This window comes from Nerophis lumbriciformis, linkage group LG34, assembly GCF_033978685.3.
Source record: "Nerophis lumbriciformis linkage group LG34, RoL_Nlum_v2.1, whole genome shotgun sequence".
NCBI lineage: Eukaryota > Metazoa > Chordata > Actinopteri > Syngnathiformes > Syngnathidae > Nerophis > Nerophis lumbriciformis.
Window position 1 is genome coordinate 3,312,501 of NC_084581.2, and position 22,058 is coordinate 3,334,558.

General features: G+C 44.3%; 1 protein-coding gene across 2 annotated transcripts in view; it reads left to right on the plus strand.

The window, feature by feature from the left end:
• The window catches only part of senp6a (SUMO specific peptidase 6a), a 39,414-nt gene extending 21,375 nt beyond the window's left edge, over window positions 1–18,039 (plus strand). For both annotated transcript variants that reach the window (XM_061929918.1, XM_061929920.1), the window contains exons 8-23: window positions 1,402–1,496; window positions 1,563–1,908; window positions 10,381–10,613; window positions 10,807–10,938; window positions 11,013–11,046; window positions 11,117–11,305; window positions 11,379–11,832; window positions 11,913–12,029; window positions 12,097–12,219; window positions 12,294–12,386; window positions 12,454–12,707; window positions 12,786–12,862; window positions 12,947–13,032; window positions 13,106–13,174; window positions 13,256–13,406; window positions 17,713–18,039. In XM_061929918.1, the coding sequence (XP_061785902.1) occupies window positions 1,402–1,496; window positions 1,563–1,908; window positions 10,381–10,613; window positions 10,807–10,938; window positions 11,013–11,046; window positions 11,117–11,305; window positions 11,379–11,832; window positions 11,913–12,029; window positions 12,097–12,219; window positions 12,294–12,386; window positions 12,454–12,707; window positions 12,786–12,862; window positions 12,947–13,032; window positions 13,106–13,174; window positions 13,256–13,406; window positions 17,713–17,952 (2,693 nt within the window). In that variant the 3' untranslated portion in view covers window positions 17,953–18,039. The remainder of the gene's footprint in view (window positions 1–1,401; window positions 1,497–1,562; window positions 1,909–10,380; window positions 10,614–10,806; window positions 10,939–11,012; window positions 11,047–11,116; window positions 11,306–11,378; window positions 11,833–11,912; window positions 12,030–12,096; window positions 12,220–12,293; window positions 12,387–12,453; window positions 12,708–12,785; window positions 12,863–12,946; window positions 13,033–13,105; window positions 13,175–13,255; window positions 13,407–17,712) is intronic.
• Window positions 18,040–22,058: the final 4,019 nt, after the last annotated feature.

The following is a 22,058-nucleotide window of genomic DNA, read 5'->3' on the forward strand; positions in this document are numbered from 1 at the left end:
TAATTCAAAACATTTGTTTGCACGTACAACACTTACAACCTTTAGCATATCATTATGTGGAATTAAATTATGGAATGGATTAAGCAAAGAAGTCAAACAATGTACTAATGTCATCCAATTTAAGAGGCTGTTCAAACTACAAGTGTTTATAATGTACAAAAAAGAAGAATTATGATAAACGTCATGAATTTATTGAAGATTAAATATTATCCATCTCATTAAGTGAATCATAACTGGTTTCCCTACTTATGAGAAAAAAGTATGTACCGTATTTAGAACACATTGATGTAAATTGTGCACAAATTGAGAAAAGAAAGTATGTGTTAGTAATTGCTATGAAGTGAAAAAGGGGAAGGATTAGATAAGCTTTGCTTCTTCCTATTCCTTTTTGGACATGTTGTAAAAAAAAATAAGTAAAATTTGCGACGTATCATATTAATACTGTATACATGTTCGAAATCAATTCAAACCTAACCAAACCTCCTGTGCTATCATTATATAAATGATAACGAAGTGATTAAATTGATATGATCTTTTTCTTGTACATATTAATTATTAAAATACAATTATTTTGGTGTTTTTGTTAATGTCTACAAAGTCAGGGCGTAACACTGGATACAGGAAGGCTTTGAGGGCAAAACCCAAATGATTTAAATGGGATCCAATAGTTGTTTTTGTTTATTTGTTGTGTACTAACTTCTTTATTTTGTGAAAGAAGAGGTATAGAGCTTTCAATTCCACAACTTTAATACATCATCAGATTTACAAGAACATTAGCACATTCTAAATTTAATAGGATAAGCTATAAAATCTCATTGTGTTAATTTTAGTTATCCATCCATCCATTTTCTACCGCTCGTCCCCCTCGGGGTCGCGGGGTGTGCTGGAGTCTATCCCAGCTGCATCCTGGCGGAAGGCAGAGTACACCATGGACAAGTCGCCACCTCGTCGCAGGTTAATTTTAGTTACTTGCCAAAACATTTTCATTTCTATTATCTATTGTGAAAGTATTGGATCGGGGACTTGAAATTGGATCTTATCTGAGGCCAAACATTTTGATCGGGACATCCCTAGTTTTATTAATGTTTTTAGTGTAATTATTAGCTTTAATGTATGAAGCAGGTTATTAATGTTACTCACATTTTGTGTGATTCTTAGCTTTAATGCACGGTACAGTCTTTCTCTACTGCTAAAGCAGGTCATACATTTTACTTAAACATTATTTATTATTGTTATTAACTATTATCAAGCAGGTTATTAATGCTACTGGGGTTGCATCCTAAAGCATTCGGTGGTTTTTGTGGGCTGCGAAAACAACAAAACGTCCTGATTGTGTTGATAGTAATTTATATTTTTTTAAGTACATTTTTGGATGTTGATTTTTTCCATGTAACTCCGAAGGAGGCGAGAGCTTGAACATCAAACGTCGCGTCCAACAAAGGAGGAAACCTTTGGAGAGCTCTATAGGTTTCCCTTCCCACGTGGAAGACAACCAGGTGAGCTAACCAGCAGGGGGCAACACTTGAGCAGCAAGTGAGCTGTATCTTCCTTTTGCTCGGCAGGCGTTGAGCACTTACCAAACCATGTGTGGAAAGTGCAGCATGCCGTGTGAAGACGGCACTAAGTGTCACAACTGCGGCAACAGTCCAGCTTGTCTGCCCTGTCAGCAGGGGGCGCTGTCTTCGCCGTACCCTCGACCACCAATCCGATCTCTACCCCCCTCCGCACCCAGCAGCGGCCTGCAACAAAACTTCTACAAACCTTCGGCATACAGCAACAGACCCGTTCGGGCTGCCAGCGTCAACGGCCCAACTCCTCGGTCGGCCGCCACTTCCGGCTGCTACGACGTATGGAACCCACCCGGACAGAGGCGGAAGACTGCAGCCCAGCACAACCTCGATGATCCCAGTAAGTACCCGTTAAGTCTTGTAGGTGTCACTCACATCTCTTTCCAGCTTCTGCAGACTGACATACAAATTCACCTTTCAGCTGTATTTATTGATAATGCAGGGTTTTTCCCAGCTTGCCAATATACTTGTGGCGGTGGGGGCTTGGTTATGGGCATTGTCAATATCCATCCATCCATCCATCTTCTTCCGCTTATCCGAGGTCGGGTCGCGGGGGCAGCAGCCTAAGCAGGGAAGCCCAGACTTCCCTCTCCCCAGCCACTTCGTCCAGCTCCTCCCGGGGGATCCCGAGGCGTTCCCAGGCCAGCCGGGAGACATAGTCTTCCCAACGTGTCCTGGGTCTTCCTCGTGGCCTCCTACCGGTCGGACATGCCCTAAACACCTCCTTAGGGAGGCGCTCGGGTGGCATCCTGACCAGATGCCCGAACCACCTCATCTGGCTCCTCTCGATGCGGAGGAGCAGCGGCTTTACTTTGAGCTCCCCCCGGATGACAGAGCTTCTCACCCTATCTCTAAGGGAGAGCCCCGCCACCCGGCGGAGGAAACTCATTTCGGCCGCTTGTACCCGTGATCTTGTCCTTTCGGTCATAACCCAAAGCTCATGACCATAGGTGAGGATGGGAACGTAGATCGACCGGTAAATTGAGAGCTTTGCCTTCCGGCTCAGCTCCTTCTTCACCACAACGGATCGATACAGCGTCCGCATTACTGAAGACGCCGCACCGATCCGCCTGTCGATCTCACGATCCACTCTTCCCTCACTCGTGAACAAGACTCCGAGGTACTTGAACTCCTCCACTTGGGGCAAGATCTCCTCCCCAACCCGGAGATGGCACTCCACCCTTTTCCGGGCGAGAACCATGGACTCGGACTTGGAGGTGCTGATTCTCATCCCAGTCGCTTCACACTCAGCTGCGAACCGATCCAGTGAGAGCTGAAGATCCTGGCCAGATGAAGCCATCAGGACCAAATCATCTGCAAAAAGCAGAGACCTAATCCTGCAGCCACCAAACCGGATCCCCTCAACGCCTTGACTGCGCCTAGAAATTCTGTCCATAAAAGTTATGAACAGAATCGGTGACAAAGGGCAGCCTTGGCGGAGTCCAACCCTCACCGGAAACGTGTCCGACTTACTGCCGGCAATGCGAACCAAGCTCTGACACTGATCATACAGGGAGCGGACCGCCACAATCAGACAGTCCGAAACCCCATACTCTCTGAGCACTCCCCACAGGACTTCCCGAGGGACACGGTCGAATGCCTTCTCCAAGTCCACAAAGCACATGTAGACTGGTTGGGCAAACTCCCATGCACCCTCAAGGACCCTGCCGAGAGTATAGAGCTGGTCCACAGTTCCACGACCAGGACGAAAACCACACTGTTCCTCCTGAATCCGAGGTTCGACTATCCGGCGTAGCCTCCTCTCCAGTACACCTGAATAGACCTTACCGGGAAGGCTGAGGAGTGTGATCCCACAATAGTTAGAACACACCCTCCGGTTCCCCTTTTTAAAGAGAGGAACCACCACCCCGGTCTGCCAATCCAGAGGTACTGCCCCCGATGTCCACGCGATGCTGCAGAATCTTGTCAACCAAGACAGCCCTACAGCATCCAGAGCCTTAAGGAACTCCGGGCGGATCTCATCCACCCCCGGGGCCTTGCCACCGAGGAGCTTTTTAACTACCTCAGCAACCTCAGCCCCAGAAATAGGAGAGCCCACCACAGATTCCTCAGGCACTGCTTCCTCATAGGAAGACGTGTTGGTGGGATTGAGGAGGTCTTCGAAGTATTCCCTCCACCGATCCACAACTTCCGCAGTCGAGGTCAGCAGAACACCATCCGCACCATACACGGTGTTGGTAGTGCACTGCTTCCCCTTCCTGAGGCGGTGGATGGTGGTCCAGAATCGCTTCGAAGCCGTCCGGAAGTCGTTTTCCATGGCTTCCCCGAACTCCTCCCATGTCCGAGTTTTTGCAAGAACCGAGACTCAGATTTCCCTCGCCCGGACGCGGGTCACCGGGGCCCCCCTCCGGAGCCAGGCCCGGAGTTGGGGCACGATGGCGAGCGCCTGGTGGCCAGGCCTGTCCCCATGGGGCCCGGCCGGTCACAGCCCGAAGAGGCAACGTGGGTCCCCCCTCCAATGGGCTCACCACCCATAGCAGGGGCCATAGAGGTCGGGTGCAATGTGAGCTGGGCGGTAGCCGAAGGCAGGGCACTTGGCGGTCCGATCCTCGGCTACAGAAGCTAGATCTTGGGACGTGGAACGTCACCTCGCTGGGGGGGAAGGAGCCTGAGCTAGTGCGCGAGGTAGAGAAGTTCCGGTTGGATATAGTCGGACTCACTTCGACGCACAGCAAGGGCTCTGGAACCAGTTCTTTCGAGAGGGGCTGGACTCTCTTCCACTCTGGCGTTGCCAGCAGTGAGAGGCGACGGGCTGGGGTGGCAATTCTTGTTGCCCCCCGGCTCAGAGCCTGCATGTTGGAGTTCAACCCGGTGGACGAGAGGGTAGCTTCCCTCCGCCTTCGGGTGGGGGGACGGGTCCTGACTGTTGTTTGCGCTTACGCGCCAAACAGCAGCTCAGAGTACCCACCCTTTTTGGATTCACTCGAGGGAGTACTTGAGAGTGCTCCCCCGGGTGATTCCCTCGTTCTACTGGGGGACTTCAACGCTCATGTTGGCAACGACAGTGAAACCTGGAGAGGCGTGATTGGGAAGAATGGCCGCCCGGATCTGAACCCAAGTGGTGTTTTGTTATTGGACTTTTGTGCCCGTCACGGATTGTCCATAACGAACACCATGTTCAAGCATAAGGGTGTCCATATGTGCACTTGGCACCAGGACACCCTAGGCCGCAGTTCTATGATCGACTTTGTAGTTGTGTCATCGGATTTGCGGCCTCATGTTTTGGACACTCGGGTGAAGAGAGGGGCGGAGCTTTCTACCGATCACCACCTGGTGGTGAGTTGGCTGCGATGGTGGGGGAGGATGCCGGACAGACCTGGCAGGCCCAAACGCATTGTGAGGGTTTGCTGGGAACGTCTGGCAGAGTCTCCTGTCAGAGAGAGTTTCAATTCCCACCTCCGGAAGAACTTTGAACATGGTCAATATGTCATTGTATATTTGCATCATTGGCGACGATGCAAAGTACAAATATGTGTAATTAGTAGGTATTTAACAATAAACGGTATAAGGCATCTGGTCAGGATGCCACCCGAACGCCTACCTCGGGAGGTGTTTAAGGCACGTCCGACCGGGGAAGACCCAGGACACATTGGGAAGACTAGGTCTCCCGGCTGGCCTGGGAAAGCCTCGGGATCCCCCGAGAGGAGCTGGACAAAGTGGCTAGGGAGAGGGAAGTTTGGGCTTCTCTGCTTAGGCTGCTGCCCCCGCGACCTGACCTCGGATAAGCGGAAGAAAATGGATGGACGGACGGTATAATTATAAACTGCAGGAAAAATTCCAACGGTTAGTAAAATTCTCTATCAACACAAATCAACAGAATGAAACATAAAACATTTTCTGGCAGTGGTCTATAATTCAAGGCCGCTGATTCACTCATTTTGCTGTCAGCTATAAAGGGATTCAGCCTCAGACAGATCATCCAATCATCATGCAGAAGCTCCTGCAGGCCAGGCGAAACCAAGCCCACTTCTCATTCATATCCATAGAAGCCCGGGGCCTGTGGGCGGGACAAAGCTGAGCATTTATTCAATGACTGTCTACTTTGGCTGCAGTGGAACAACCCACTCTTATGTCCCGAATGAATGAGAACAAAGTTGCGTCAACTGTCACAAAAATCGCTGATTCTGAACAAAAGTTGAACGCATTCTAGCGCATATTTAGTCAATGAAATTTAAACACAAAACTGCATATTTGACCTCTTTTTTGATATTGATATTTTAGGGGAAGCTGAGCTTCCCTAGCAGTCTACAGCAATCACCACTGATCTCCAAGGTAAACGGCCTCTGGCATGTTAGAACAAGGCAATATTTGCACATTGCACATTTTGTAGATCGCGGTTCGTAGGTATATCTCGACTATGTTAAAGGGGAACATTATCACCAGACCTATGTAAGCGTCAATATATACCTTGATGTTGCAGAAAAAAGTGTGAATTTTGGCGAATTAAACGTCTTTCTAATATTCGCTCTCGGAGCGGTGACGTCACAATCCGCCATTTTCTCAAACACCGAGTCAAATCAGCTCTGTTATTTTCCGTTTTTTCGACTGTTTTCCGTACCTTGGAGACATCATGCCTCGTCGGTGTGTTGTCGGAGGGTGTAACAACACGAACAGGGACGGATTCAAGTTGCACCAGTGGCCCAAAGATGCGAAAGTGGCAAGAAATTGGACGTTTGTTCCGCACACTTTACCGACGAAAGCTATGCTACGACAGAGATGGCAAGAATGTGTGGATATCCTGCGACACTCAAAGCAGATGCATTTCCAACGATAAAGTCAAAGAAATCTGCCGCCAGACCCCCATTGAATCTGCCGGAGTGTGTGAGCAATTCAGGGACAAAGGACCTCGGTAGCACGGCAAGCAATGGCGGCAGTTTGTTCCCGCAGACGAACGAGCTAAACCCCCTGGATGTCTTGGCTCACACCGTCCCTTATGCCACCGAAGATGATCAAGAGAAGAATATCGACCCTAGCTTCCCTGGCCTGCTGACATCAACTCCAAAACTGGACAGATCAGCTTTCAGGAAAAGAGCGCGGATGAGGGTATGTCTACAGAATATATTAATTGATGAAAATTGGGCTGTCTGCACACTCAAAGTGCATGTTGTTGCCAAATGTATTTCATATGTTGTAAACCTAGTTCATAGTTGTTAGTTTCCTTTAATGCCAAACAAACACATATCAATCGTTGGTTAGAAGGCGATCGCCGAATTCGTCCTCGCTTTCTCCCGTGTCGCTGGCTGTCGTGTCGTTTTTGTCGGTTTCGCTTGCATACGGTTCAAACCGATATGGCTCAATAGCTTCAGTTTCTTCTTCAATTACGTTTTCGCTACCTGCCTCCACACTACAACCATCCGTTTCAATACATTCGTAATCTGTTGAATCGCTTAAGCCGCTGAAATCCGAGTCTGAATCCGAGCTAATGTCGCTATAGCTTGCTGTTCTTTCCGCCATGTTTGTTTGTGTTGGCTTCACTATGTGACGTCACAGGAAAATGGACGGGTGTTTATAACGATGGTTAAAATCAGGCACTTTGAAGCTTTTTTTTTAGGGATATTGCGTGATGGGTAAAATTTTGAAAAAAACTTCGAAAAATATAATAAGCCACTGGGAACTGATTTTTAATGGTTTTAACCATTCTGAAATTGTGATAATGTTCCCCTTTTAAAGTGGACGGACTATGCAAAACCAACCTTTCTTACCTATTGGTACCTGTTCTTGTGTATTTGGGATGTGCGTAAGTGCCAAAAATTTGAAATTAAACCATGGAGGCATGCATGGTGGGGGTATTTATAAAACATTCTTGCCTTCCTTTATACTTACATCTATCCATTCATTATCTACCGCTTGTCCCTCTCAGGGTCCCAGGGGTGCTAGAGCCTATTCCAGCTGCATTCGGGAGGCTTCCTTTATATTTCTGTTTGCCCCATTATTGATGTTTTTCTCCAATTGTGACGTCAGTGGATATCTCCATGTGTGGTAGAAATGTACTCAAAGTTCTTAGCGCGAGTCAGCCATTGCAGACTGCGCTGTAGTGAATAATACCCTGGCTCGTACATGCACTGTCTTATACATGCACATGCATCCTCCGCTATTGCCATTTCTAATCAATATCAATATATTTTATTTAAACAGGTAAAACTCCTTGAGATTCAAATCTCTTTTCCAAGAGTGACCAGGCCAAGAAGGCAGCAAAGAAAGTTACAGAAACGAAAACAGCAACAATCACACACCACAGTTAAAAATATAAATGACTTACAACAATAACATAAATTCACGCGATTGGTAAAAAAATATATAAAATGTCTCAGTAATTAAACTATTTAAAAACAAGTATAGTGCCCAATATAACTGGTTTCTACATCCTTTAAAATAGACTAAAATGTATGCAAAGTTATCAGTTCAGGTAACTTCAGATCCTTTTGTAAGTCATTCCAAGGCCACGGAGGAGCATATCTGAAGGCTTTTTTCCAAGATTTGTGTTGGCCCTAGGAATCAACATGCTAAAGATGTCCTGCAACCGTAAGCTGTACTGATTTGAATCTTTACACATATAACAACACCAATATACTTCTGTACAGATGAAACAAAAATTGAGCTGTTTGGCCACAATACCCAGCAATATGTTTGGAGGAGAAAAGGTTAGGCCTTTAATCTCAGGAACACCTTGCCTATCGTCAAGCATTGTGGTGGTACTATTATGCTCTGGGCCTGTTTTGCTGCCAATGGAACTGGTGCTTTACATAGAGTAAATGGGACAATGAAAAAGGAGGATTACCTCCAAATTCTTCAGGACAACCTAAAATCATCAGCCCGGAGGTTGGGTCTTGGGCGCAGTTGGGTGTGCCAACAGGACTATGACCCCCAAACACACGTCAAAAGTAGGGATGTCCGATAATGGCTTTTTGCCGATATTCCGATATTGTCCAACTCTTTAATTACCGATACCGATATCAACCGATACCGATATCAACCGATATATACAGTCGTGGAATTAACACATTATTATGCCTAATTTGGACAACCAGGTATGGTGAAGATAAGGTACTTTTTTAAAAAAATTATAAAATAAGATAAATAAATTAAAAACATTTTCTTGAATAAAAAAGAAAGTAAAACAATATAAAAACAGTTACATAGAAACTAGTAATTAATGAAAATTAGTAAAATTAACTGTTAAAGGTTAGTATTATTAGGACCAGCAGCACTCACAATCATGTGTGCTTACGGACTGTATCCCTTGCAGACTGTATTGATCTATATTGATATATAATGTAGGAACCAGAATATTATTAACAGAAAGAAACAACCCTTTTGTCTGAATGAGTGTAAATGGGGGAGGAAGGTTTTTTGGGTTGGTGCACTAATTGTAAGTGTATCTTGTGTTTTTTATGTTGATTTAATAAAATAAAAATAAAAAATAAAAAAAACGATACCGATAATTTCCGATATTACATTTTAACGCATTTATCTCTAGTCAAAAGTGATAAAGGAATGGCTAAATCAGGCTAGAATTAAGGTTTTAGAATGGCCTTCCCAAAGTCCTGACTTAAACGTGTGGACAATGCTGAAGAAACAAGTCCATGTCAGAAAACCAACACATTTAGCTGAACTGCACCGATTTTGTCAAGAGGAGTGGTCAAAAATTCCAGCAGAAGCTTGCCAAAAGCTTGTGGATGGCTACCAAAAGCGCCTTATTGCAGTGAAACTTGCCAAGGGACATGTAACCAAATATTAACATTGCTGTATGTATACTTTTGACCCAGCAGATTTGGTCACATTTTCAGTAGACCCATAATAAATTCATAAAAGAACCAAAATTCATGAATGTTTTTTGTGACAAACAAGTATGTGCTACAATCACTCTATATCACTAAATAATAGTTGTAGAAATTATTGGAAACTCAAGACAGCCATGACATTATGTTCTTGTCAAAAGCTTTTGACCACGACTGTATATCGATCAGTCAACTCCATATGGAAGCGCTAAGAACTATAACTTGGTTGAAGGGGAGACCGCCCACAAAATGGCACATCCTGAAGAGACGGTCAGAAAGCGGTTTGAACGCGGTTTATAAAACATAATCTATGCACAATTTTGACCAAAGAACCACCATTACATGTTATGTAGACCACAAGGAAGTGTTTTAAATGTAGAAAAAAATCATAATATTAACCCTTCAAAGTACATCCACTTCGTAGACATACTGCCTCCACTCCACATAATCGCGTGCGTCTTACTTTTCGTCATCCTCGCATCATTGTAAGGTGTGGCAGCTTTTATTTCGCCGTGGCGCCACGCTACGATCAATTACATGTTGGTCGAACTCTGTAATGCTGCAAGTTTATTATCTGTGCACAAAACAAGTCTTAGTGAGGGGACAAAGTTCACAAGCTGTACTTCAATAAGTAAACTGTTACTGTCATTGTACACTCACTAGTAATGACCATGGCAACATTTACCTTGGTCTGTTAACTACTTTCCATCGCTACTTGTTGCTCCTCAGCCGCCATTATTCCAAGTTAGCCCCTCACCTTCTGCTACGTAGCCTAGATGGGGACTATTGAATGTGCTAAGTGTACTGCAAGATAACATACTTCTAGGAAGAACAAGGTGTTCCATTCAGAGGCAGCATGTTTGCGTGTTGTTGATGCGGTGCTCGTCTGGAGCCATCTACATCGTGCCACATGTCAGATTGGGACTTATACGTGATTGTGAAATGAAGTGGGTGTGCTTATGGAAAATTCTGGTGAATGTCAAATAAGAAAAGAAATCTTCTGCAATCCGCAGTTGTCTTGTCCAGCGATGACGAGATGGACAACGCTAGCACAGGAAGTGTCAACAGGCTTGACAGCATCTCCCCGCAACCTGCAGACTCGGCGCACTCCTCTCCTGCACCCTCTTGTGGCAGAGTGGAGGCGGCTGTAAAAAGCTGCAGCGAGCAGGACGAGCTCAGTGCCGAGTTCTTCGAAGACGTCAACCTGAAGATCATGATACCACGGGGACCCATTATGAAAGACCAGGTGGGATCTTCACTTTGATGTTTTTCTTTATCCCAACAGGAAATTATGAAGTCAAGCTCACTTTCTCAGATGATCACACTCTGCTGGTTGCTGTTAGTAGTTGTAGAGTAGAATAGAATAGAATAGAATATATCTTTATTGACATTGTACAACGAAAGTGCAAGCTAACTAATTTGTCTGTTCATTGCTGCAGTTGCAGAAGCAGCTGTGTTCTCCCAGAAGCAAGCGCTCTAAAGTGGAGTCCAGCAAGTGTGACAGCATCATCCTGCAGTGTCGTAGTGTACGAGTGGGAACGCTGCGCAGGATGGTGAAGAAGCCTGTCATCGTGAGTGTTCTCCAACAGCATCCAACTGTCCTGCTCTCATCCGCTCTGACCTTGCTGGTCTTCTTGTCTTGCAGTTTTCTGTGGAGCGCATTCAGCTTGAAACGGAAGGTAGAGGCGGCATCTGCCACACATTCCCTCATGTTGACTTTACGGTGCACTGAGCCGCTGTCTTTGCCAGGAGCCGAGCAGGACACTACAGAGAAGGTGGACCTTCAGGCCTCGGAGCTGATCAGCTGTGAATGGTGCAGCGTACGCAAGCTTCCCGTCTTGTTTTTCCAGACCACATCTGAGGAGTGCGCCCGCCTTCGCACGCAGCTCAACATGTCGCAGGAGTTTGGCGGCCAGTGGTACGACTGTGCCGGAGAACGTGAGTACGAGTGGAGATAGTAGACGGGATGTCCAGCGAGCAGGATGATGGACATTTCTTTCCACACCCCAAGACTGTGACGAGAAGTACATTGTCCTCATCTTTGTGGACGGCCTGGAGATGAAAGAGCAGATGATCCTGGAAGACATCTTGGGCGAGATTGGCAGGAACAACAACCGCAGCAATTTTCCCGGGAAGCTGCCCTTTGAGGAGGCCAACACTCGTCTGGTCAACTTCAACAAGACATCCAAGCAGAAAGAGGTTGTTGTTCTCATGCCATCTTTTGGGACTTATGCACATTCCACAAGTCTGTTGCTCTTCTTTTCCTCTGCTGTCTCACCGCCGCTGTCATCTCTGCAGTTAAAGGTTGTCCAATATCAACAGGTCAGTCGGATTTGTCTTCCGGCGCCTACCCACGTGGCCTTCCGTACGCGTACGGCCGCCCGCCGACAAAGCAGCACCTTCTTTGACGACGAAGACGAGGACATGGCCGACCTCCAGCCCACTTTCTCTGGACTGGTGGTGAAGTGAGTCAGGCGTTGGCTGCACGCTTGCTAGCGTGGGCAGGACACTAACTGGCATGCTGATGGTGTCGCTTGTCTTGCAGGCTGATGGTGTACCCCCCGCCCCCTGCCAAAGGAGGCATATCGGTGACGAACGAGGACCTCCACTGCCTCAACGAAGGCGAATTCCTTAACGATGTTATCATCGACTTTTATTTAAAGTAAGTTGGTTAACTCTTAATACTCTTCTTCTTCTTCTTCTTCTTCTTGCTAACGTGTGCTTTGCAGATATTTAGTTCTGGAAAAGTTGAAAAAAGAAGACGCTCAAAGAATCCACGTGTTTAGCTCCTTCTTTTACAAGCGACTGAACCAGAGGGAGAGGAGGAACCTTCCAGAAACCAGCAGCCTTCCGTCAGTATGCACATGAAAATGGCCTCTCGACGGTGCACATAAGCTTTTCAATTCTTCACTCGGTGTGTCTGCAGGATCCACAAGAGGCGGCACAACAGGGTGAAGACGTGGACACGACATGTAGATCTGTTCCAGAAGGACTTCATCTTTGTCCCCATCAACGAGTCGTGAGTTTGACCTGCCAAGCAGCAAGTGACCGAATGCTGCACCCTGACATCACGTGTTGCTTTCTAGGTCACACTGGTACCTGGCAGTCATATGCTTCCCTGGCGTTAACCTTCCACTGCACGAACCTGGCTCCGCCACCCCCACTAATAACCAGCCATCAGAGGACGTACCGGATCACTGCTGTCCGCTGTCCCCAAACACTGATTTGCTGGACGGGCAATCGGAGGACTCTCGCTCTGATGTCCTAGTCCCACCCGACGAGCAAGCGGTGTCTGGGATTTCCAGCGCCGACCCCAGTGGGCCTGAACCACAATACCTCAGTGAGTCCTCAGCTATGTGACCCACTACATCATCAATCAGTAACTTTTGACTGACAGGACACTTTTTCCTATTTTTAGGCGAGTTGCACAGAATCAGTGTTAGTTACACAGGCGAGCACGCCTCCACCTGCTCTGATGACCAAAGCTCCGGTCAGGTACTTCTTTTCGTCTTATTTTTTCCCCACTTGACCAGCAGGGCCGCAAGAAAAAGTTAACCTTGTTTCTGAAATGGGATTCAGGATGAGTGCAGTGATGACGGCACGCCAACAGAAGACGCCCTCGCCGCCAACACCTCCTCGCCTTTAAAAGCCGACTTGTGCGAACAGTAAGTGGGTGCAATTCCGCATGTTGGCCTGCAGGTGGTGCTAGTTTTAAAAACTACTCTGTTGACCTCACAGACCTTGTATCCTCATCATGGACTCCCTGCGTGGTCCCACTCGCTCCACGGTGGTCAGAACTCTACGAGAGTGAGCAGGAAGCTTTCTGTCATGGACAAGCTTGTGTGGCTTGGATCGGGACTTTGACCCTGTGGTGTGCGCTTGCTTTAGGTACTTGCAGGTGGAGTGGGAGGTGCGCAAAAGCAGCCATCGCTCGTTTGGGAAGGACGTAATGAAGGGTTCCAGTCCTCGTGTGCCTCAGCAGGACAACTTCAGTGACTGTGGTGTTTACATCCTGCAGTATGTGGAGAGCTTCTTCCAGGTGAGCCTTTGTCCCACTTTCCACTGCGGGCTAAAATGTACTTTTACCACATCCAAATGTGTACTTTTATTACAACATACTGTGTACTTTTACCACAACATAGAGTGTAATGTTACCACAATATACGCTGTACTTTTACCATAACATACAATGTACTTTAACCACAACATACGGTGTATTCTTACCACAACGTACCATGTACTATACCACTCAGTGGAGCAAATGCGTTACAATTATGTATTCAGTAGGCTATCTCCAAATTGGTGCACTTGTGTCTTTTGATCATTTAAGTGTGATACAATTGTATACTTACTTTTGTGAGTGAGTATGTGCAGTAGATAATTATGTAGTTACACTTAAGGTGCTCACAGGCTAGAACATACTGTGGGAAAATCGGACTCCGTCCGCAGTCGTCAGAGCTCCCATAGTTGCAATGTTAACTATGAAATTTCCGTGAAACACTACAATTCACACAATCGTGCGTTTTTCTGTGATGGCACCCTACACTGACGAAAAGGAACTGGCGTTGCTCTACAAGTTGGCTTTTCAAAGCTGTAAAATAAAAAGATGGTGCAAGTCATTAAATGCCCGAAGAGACGCACAAAGGTCGGTTCGGAGTATGGAAGTGCACAGAAGTACAGAAGGCTGACCGTAGGCTGTTTCGAGCAAAGTGTTGCAGCCAATTATCAAATTACCTGAAACTGTGGAAAACATTTAATTCATACATTGGCCTGATTTAATATGTATTATTAGTAGTATGTGTACTTACACTTAGTCTTTTAATTGCGTAAGTGTGTTATGATTGTGTACTTACACTTAGTCTTTTGAGTCACAAGTGTGTTAGACGTGTGTACTTATGCTTACTTAGCCTTTTAAGTGCATAAGAGTGTTACACTTGCATTCGTGTACTTAAGGCCTGATCTACTAAGATCCAAATACCATGCGCAAAACAGAGTGTGAAAGCTGTAAAAGTGTGAGTACTGTTAGTGGGTGTGTTGCGTGTGATCTACAGTACTAACACTGCGTGTGCAATTGAAAAGTGGTGCAGACCGCCTTATTTAAATGAGGATATTGCGTATACTATGCAGCCTTCACCACAGAGACACTCGATCCTTTACTGCACATTCATGTTCTCATGCTCCTTCCTGTGGCGTTTTGCTGTTTTCAAACAGGCAGCAGACATGTACCCCTTTTCATGGGCCTATTAGAAACAGTTCAGCAATGCATCTACGGTGTAAACCACTTTTCTTTTTTTTTTGCGCTGAAGATGTGCTCATGGTAGAGGCTGCGTCCCTAACTGCAAATGGGAAGAAGAAAATTCATATTGCAAGAAGTATTTTGTTTACATAGGAGATGGTTTAATATATCTTCTTTAAAATAAAATAAAAATGTCATTAAAAAAAAAACACCAGCAGACACCAAAACGCATCAATTTAATCCGTTTTACAAACCCCGTTTCCATATGAATTGGGAAATTGTGTCCGATGTAAATACAAACGGAATACAATGATTTGCAAATCATTTTCAACCCATATTCAGTTGAATATGCTACAAAGACAACATATTTGATGTTCAAACTGCAAATAATCATTAACTTTAGAATTTGATGCCTGCAACACGTGACAAAAAAGTTGGGAAAGGTGGCAATAAATACTGATAAAGTTGAGGAATGCTCATCAAACACTTATTTGGAACATCCCACAGGTGTACAGGCTAATTGGGAACAGGTGGGTGCCATGATTGGGTATAAAAGTAGATTCCATGAAATGCTCAGTCATTCACAAACAAGGATGGGGCGAGGGTCACCACTTTGTCAACAAATGCGTGAGCAAATTGTTGAACAGTTTAAGAAAAACCTTTCTCAACCAGCTATTGCAAGGAATTTAGGGATTTCACCATCTACGGTCCGTAATATAATCAAAGGGTTCAGAGAAATCACTGAACATAAGCAGCTAAGCCCGTGACCTTCGATCCCTCAGGCTGTACTGCATCAACAAGCAACATCAGTGTGTAAAGGATATCACCACATGGGCTCATGAACACTTCAGAAACCCACTGTCAGTAACTACAGTTGGTCGCTACATCTGTAAGTGCAAGTTAAAACTCTCCTATGCAAGGCGAAAACCGTTTACCAACAACACCCAGAAACGCCGTCGGCTTCACTGGGCCTGAGCTCATCTAAGATGGACTGATACAAAGTGGAAAAGTGTTCTGTGGTCTGACGAGTCCACATTTCAAATTGTTTTTGGAAACTGTGGACGTCGTGTCCTCCGGACCAAAGAGGAAAAGAACCATCCGGATTGTTCTTGGCGCAAAGTGTAAAAGCCAGCATGTGTGATGGTATGGGGGTGTATTAGTGCCCAAGACATGGGTAACTTACACATCTGTGAAGGCGCCAGTAATGCTGAAAGGTACATACAGGTTTTGGAGCAACATATATTGCCATCCCAAGCAACGTTACCATGGACGCCCCTGCTTATTTCAGCAAGACAATGCCAAGCCACGTGTTACATCAACGTGGCTTCATAGTAAAAGAGTGCGGGTACTAGACTGGCCTGCCTGTAGTCCAGACCTGTCTCCTATTGAAAATGTGTGGCGCATTATGAAGCCTAAAATACCACAACGGAGACCCCCGGACTGTTGAACAACTTAAGCTGTACATCAAGCAAGAATGGGAAAGAATTCCACCTGAGAAGCTTAAAAAATGTGTGGGAAAGAATTCCACCTGAGAAGCTTAAAAAATGTGTCTCCTCAGTTCCTAAACGTTTACTGAGTGTTGTTAAAAGGAAAGGCCATGTAACACAGTGGTGAACATGTCCTTTCCCAACTACTTTGGCACGTGTTGCAGCCATGAAATTCTAAGTTAATTATTATTTGCAAAAAAAAAAATAAAGTTTATGAGTTTGAACATCAAATATCTTGTCTTTGTAGTGCATTCAATTGAATATGGGTTGAAAAGGATTTGCAAATAATTGTATTCCGTTTATATTTACATCTAACACAATTTCCCAACTCATATGGAAACAGGGTTTGTAATAAGCTCCTCAAGTCATCCAGCAGCTCTGAAATTATACAATTATTTTTTTGATGAGACAATATGTCTAATACTTTTTATTTTTGACATTCTAGATATGTTGACAAGCATAGGTAAGGATGAAGCTGCTGCGATCAAAAGTTTACATACCCCAGTGACTTTGATCTGATAACATGCACAGAAGTTGACACAAACAGGTTTGAATGGCTAATCAAGGTTCCAATCCTCACCTGTGACCTGTTTGTTTGTAATTAATGTGTGTGTATAAAAGGTCAAACAATTTTCCTGGCAGTTGTGGCTGAAATCTTTGCTGGTCTATCTGAATCCCTCATTTTCTACTTCTTAATCAGCGTTTGAACACTGCTGATTGGCATTCTCCATTCCTTGGATATTTTTTTATACCCCTTTCCTGTTTTATGCAGTTCAATTACTTCTTCTCGCAGATCCTTTGACAATTCTTTTGCCTTCCCCATGACTCCGAATCCAGAAACATCTGTGCAGCACTGGATGAAAGATGCAATGGTCTGTCAGAAGTTCAGAAACTCACTGACCTTTTATACACACACATTAATTACAAACAAACATGTCACAGGTGAGGATTGGAACCTTGATTAGCCATTCAAACCTGTTTGTGTCAACTTTTGTGCATGTTATCAGATCAAAGTCACTGGGGTATGTAAACTTTTGATCAGGGTCATTTGGGTACTTTCTTGTGTCATTTTGATTTAAAAAGAGTATACACAGTTGTTTGCCAATAAATAGCTTCACACAACCATTAAGCATGAGTGGAAGAAAGGTTTTTGTGTTTCATTCATATTCTCTGAAGAATGGCCAAGAAATCATAAATTCTCCCAGGGTATGTAAACTTATGAGCACGACTGTATATACTTACACTTAGTATTTTGGGTACATAACTTTAGGCGTGTTTACTTGCGCTCAGTATTTCCTGTTCATAAAGAAGTGCGTTTTAATGGTGTACTTACACTTAGTCTTTTGAATGCATAAATGTGTTGCAGTTGTACTTATACTTAAATAGGAGAGCGGAAAGTACATATTGTGATGTTCCTTGTTATTACTCTTATTCTTATTTTGAACAGTAGTACGCTTTCAACATTCACACATTCAAAAAAAAGTACACAGAGTTCCCAGTATACTTACTAAAGTGTATGAATTGATGGTTCTTGTGTTTAAAAATTTCAGAATGCAGCAATGTTGGCTTCTGCTTCTTGTTGTCGGCCATTTTTGGACGTGTTGTGTTGTCTTTCCGTTCAGAATCCCATTGCTAGCTTCCATCTACCCATCAACCTGTTGGACTGGTTCCCTCAGCAGAGGATGAAGACCAAGCGCGAGGAGATCAGAAGTCTGATCTTACACATCCAAGAACGACAGGAAGTGGACAAGAAGGAGTTGGATGCTTTGTCTGCTTCCTCTGAAGAGCCGGAAATTAAAGAGACTGATGGATCTTCTGGTGGATATTTTGATGGTCAAACACACTTCCCTGTAACCTCCTGAACTTTGTTGGACTGAATGCTGCTGAGATGCTGCTGCACTCAATCCATTCTCCACCTTTAACTCTTTCCAATAAACGTCAAGTGCAAATATGTCCTCCTGCCTTTTCCTCACGTCACCTGTTTTCACAAGAAAAGTCTTTACTCTGTGTGTGTGTGTGTGTGTGTGTGTGTGTGTGTGTGTGTGTGTGTGTGTGTGTCTTGCGAGCAGGCCTGCGTTTTGCAAGAGTGCAGTGTTATTAAAAGTATGCAAAGATATACAACAGCATGTTTTTGTATTTTTTCAATGTTATTGAAGATTTATCTTGGAAGAAAGGAATTGTTCACGCATGACAGCCGTGATTATTGTTATTGATTAGCGCTGGAAACAGCGTCTATTTTATTCTTCATTTTATTCCATAAGAATCCTAACCCAACATAAGTGACTCACAGTTTAGTGCAGCAGCAAACATGTTGAAAATACTACATTTCTGTCCAAAAACAGAAACTTCAGAAGAGTTTGTGTGGCAAATTAAAAGATTTGACGCCAACAATTCTTATTATAGATTGTGTATGGGCTATCATGAAAATATTAATTATTAGCATGTTTTTCTTTTGATTATTTTTCTTGGCGTACTCTTATTACAGTTATTTATAAACTAGTGGCCTAGTGGTTAGAGTGTCCGCCCTGAGATCGGTAGGTTGTGAGTTAAAACCCCGGCCAAGTCATACCAAAGACTATAAAAATGGCACCTATTACCTCCCTGCTTGGCACTCATCATCAAGGTTTGGAATTGGGGGTTAAATCACCAAAATGATTCCCGGGCGTGGCCACCGCTGCTGCTCACTGCTTCCGTCACCTCTCAGGGGGTGTAACAAGGGGATGGGTCAAATGGAGAGGACACATTTCACCACACCTAGTGTGTGTGTGACAATCATTGGTACTTTAACTTTAACGTACCTAATTATAGTAACTGTCAAGAGTCGTGTATGTTTCAGGCGATCTCTTTGATTGGTCAAAAAGCACTCACATGACTACAGGGCGCCATGACTGCTACCAACATAGTTTGCTTTGTGTTGGCGGCGATTCTTCGTTAGTTTTTCGACGTGGAAAAATGCCCAGTTGCGCAGCATGGGGCTGCTTCACCTGCGAGAATTGTGGAAAGCTTTTACATCACTTTCCCCACAACCAAAAAGAAGACAAGTATGGGAAGTGACAGTTCGCCATCAACACCGGAGAGTCACCGATTACATTGCAGCGTCTTGTTTTGTTCAGGAGAGAACACAAAGAAGCTAATACAGATAATAACAGAATAAATTTTAAATTAAAGAGATGGTTTGACAAAAACCGACTATCTTTGAATCTAAGTAAAACTAAAACAATTCACTTCAGTAGCGGTAGAAGAAAATGTCAAACACAAATACAAATAGACGGATATTGAATTAGTAAAATAAACCAAATTTTGGGTGTAATAATATATGAGAAAGTAAACTGAAAATCTCATTAAAATATACAACATAAAATGGCAACAAATACGTCAACAATGAATAAAGCAAAATACAACGTCCTTGATAGCAATCATGGCGCTTGTTGGCGATACATACTTTATACAAGACTCTTCGTAACTGTACACGGATAGCGCCCCCTACAGGCCGACAATCAAGACGTTTCCCAGCTGGTGACGTCACGGAGCCAGGATCCCAGTAGGGGTGGGCGATACTGTAAATATGGGTATCGATTCAATACCAAGTAACCGGTACTTGAAACATTTCAAGCTCATTAGTGAACAATCTAACTATACTGTATATGAATACAACAATATGAGTACAAATAATACGACTATGTATTACGTTAAATAAAAGTAAAATAAAGTCAATAGTGCAAAATAAGTAAAGACAATAAAAAAGTACTATTAACTCTCGTTAAAATAGGACTTAATTCAAAGTATTCCCTGACTTATCCATCCATCCATTTTCTACCGCTTATTCCCTTTGGGGTCGCGGGGGGCGCTGGAGCCTATCTCAGCTACAATCGGGCAGAAGGCGGGGTACACCCTGGACAAGTCGCCACCTCATCGCAGGGCCAACACAGATAGACAGACAATTCATTCACACTCACATTCACACACTAGGGCCAATTTAGTGTTGCCAATCAACTTATCCCCAGGTGCATGTCTTTGGAGGTGGGAGGAAGCCGGAGTACCCGGAGGGAACCCACGCAGTCACGGGGAGAACATGCAAACTCCACACAGAAAGATCCCGAGCCCGGGATTGAACCCAAGACTACTCAGGACCTTCGTATTGTGAGGCAGATGCACTAACCTCTCTTCCACCGTGCTGCCCCCCTGACTTATCATTGAACGATATGTTTTATTTATTGGAATTATTTTATTTCATTCATTCAAGGCATACTTGCCAACCCTCCCGGATTTTCCGGGAGACTCCCGAAATTCAGCGCCTCTCCCGAAAACCTCCCGGGACAAATTTTCTCCCGAAATTCAGGCGGACCTGGAGGCCACGCCCCCTCCAGCTCCATGTGGACCTGGAGGGTCCGCATGGAGCAATGTTGTTGTAATATATTGAGTTGGAGGCAATAAACAGGCGAGGGGATGAAGTACGTCTCTTTACTGTAGACTTCAGAACAGACTCACACTTGACGTCAGGTGCGCAACACCACGTAAATCGTTGGCCAACCAAAAAGTAACCCCAGTACGCTATAGCCAACATTCACCAGGAGATGGCAACAGACAAACATAGATCACTCCATTACATTCCTCCCCTTTTAGAATTGTAGAAGTTACTCAAAAGAAATGAACAACCCAACCAAAAAATGCAGCAGCTCAATGAAAAAACTGTACTTAAGCCACATTCTTTTTTTTTTTTAGTACTGAACTCTTAACCCTCATTTGTAAACAATAACATGCTTATTATACAAAGAGTATTTGTACATCTTTAACACAGATTTTTATACTGTCTTCAGAGATTCAGTTTTTTTGGTGGTACTCGAAACCTTTCTGGGAACCTGCGGATCACTGATGGGGTTTTTGTTGTGGGTTATCTGGGTTCTGATGATGGCAACTCAGGAGCCCTTGAATCTGGTTCAATGATGAGACTAGTTTGCGTCTGACTCACTGATGGTCCTGGTGATGGAACTGAAACAGCACTGTCCAGTTGTACTGATGGCACATTTTCTGCAACTGGTGGAGACTGGATAACTGGCAGTCTCTCCATGTTTTCTCGCCATGGTAACATGTGATCCACATGCACTGTGCGCTGTCTCTGTCCCTCTTGATAGATAGATAGATAGATAGATAGATAGATAGATAGATAGATAGATTGATAGATAGATAGATAGATAGATTGATATACATATATATATATATATATATATATATATATATTAGATAGATAGATTGATATACATATATATCTATCTGTGTTGGCCCTGCGATGAGGTGGCGACTTGTCCAGGGTGTACCCCGCCTTCCGCCCGATTGTAGCTGAGATAGGCTCCAGCGCCCCCCGCGACCCCAAAGAGAATAAGCGGTAGAAAATGGATGGATGGATGGATAGCTGTAAATATACTCCTCCCCTCTTAGCCACGCCCCCAACCACGCCCCCGCACCACCCCGAACACGCCCCCACCCCCCACCCCCCACCTCCCGAAATCGGAGGTCTCAAGGTTGGCAAGTATGATTCAAGGTAAAAAAAAAATAAAAAAAAAACAATCAACATAACATTAAAACAAATAATTTAAAAAAAACATGAATGAAAAGAAGCAGAAAAAAGTTACAACTTTTATCTGCCCCATATTCACAAAATTACTTTTTTTTGTGTCCAGTCCAGCTCCTCAGGCTAATTATATTGTTGATGTAGATGCCCTTATTTGCTGTAAAGATTTACTTTACAAAAGAGAAGTGTGGGATACTTCTTTTGTTGCCTTATTTGTATTTGACTTTATTAAATTGATTTATGATAATGTTTGGCGCAGCCGGACCAGAGCAGGAGGGGAAAGAGAAAAAAAGTAAGACAAAGAGGGGAAATTGCATGGACAAGAAGGGGATAAGACAGAGATACAACAACAACAACAGAACAATGTCAGCAATTACGATATGTACAAATATGACACGA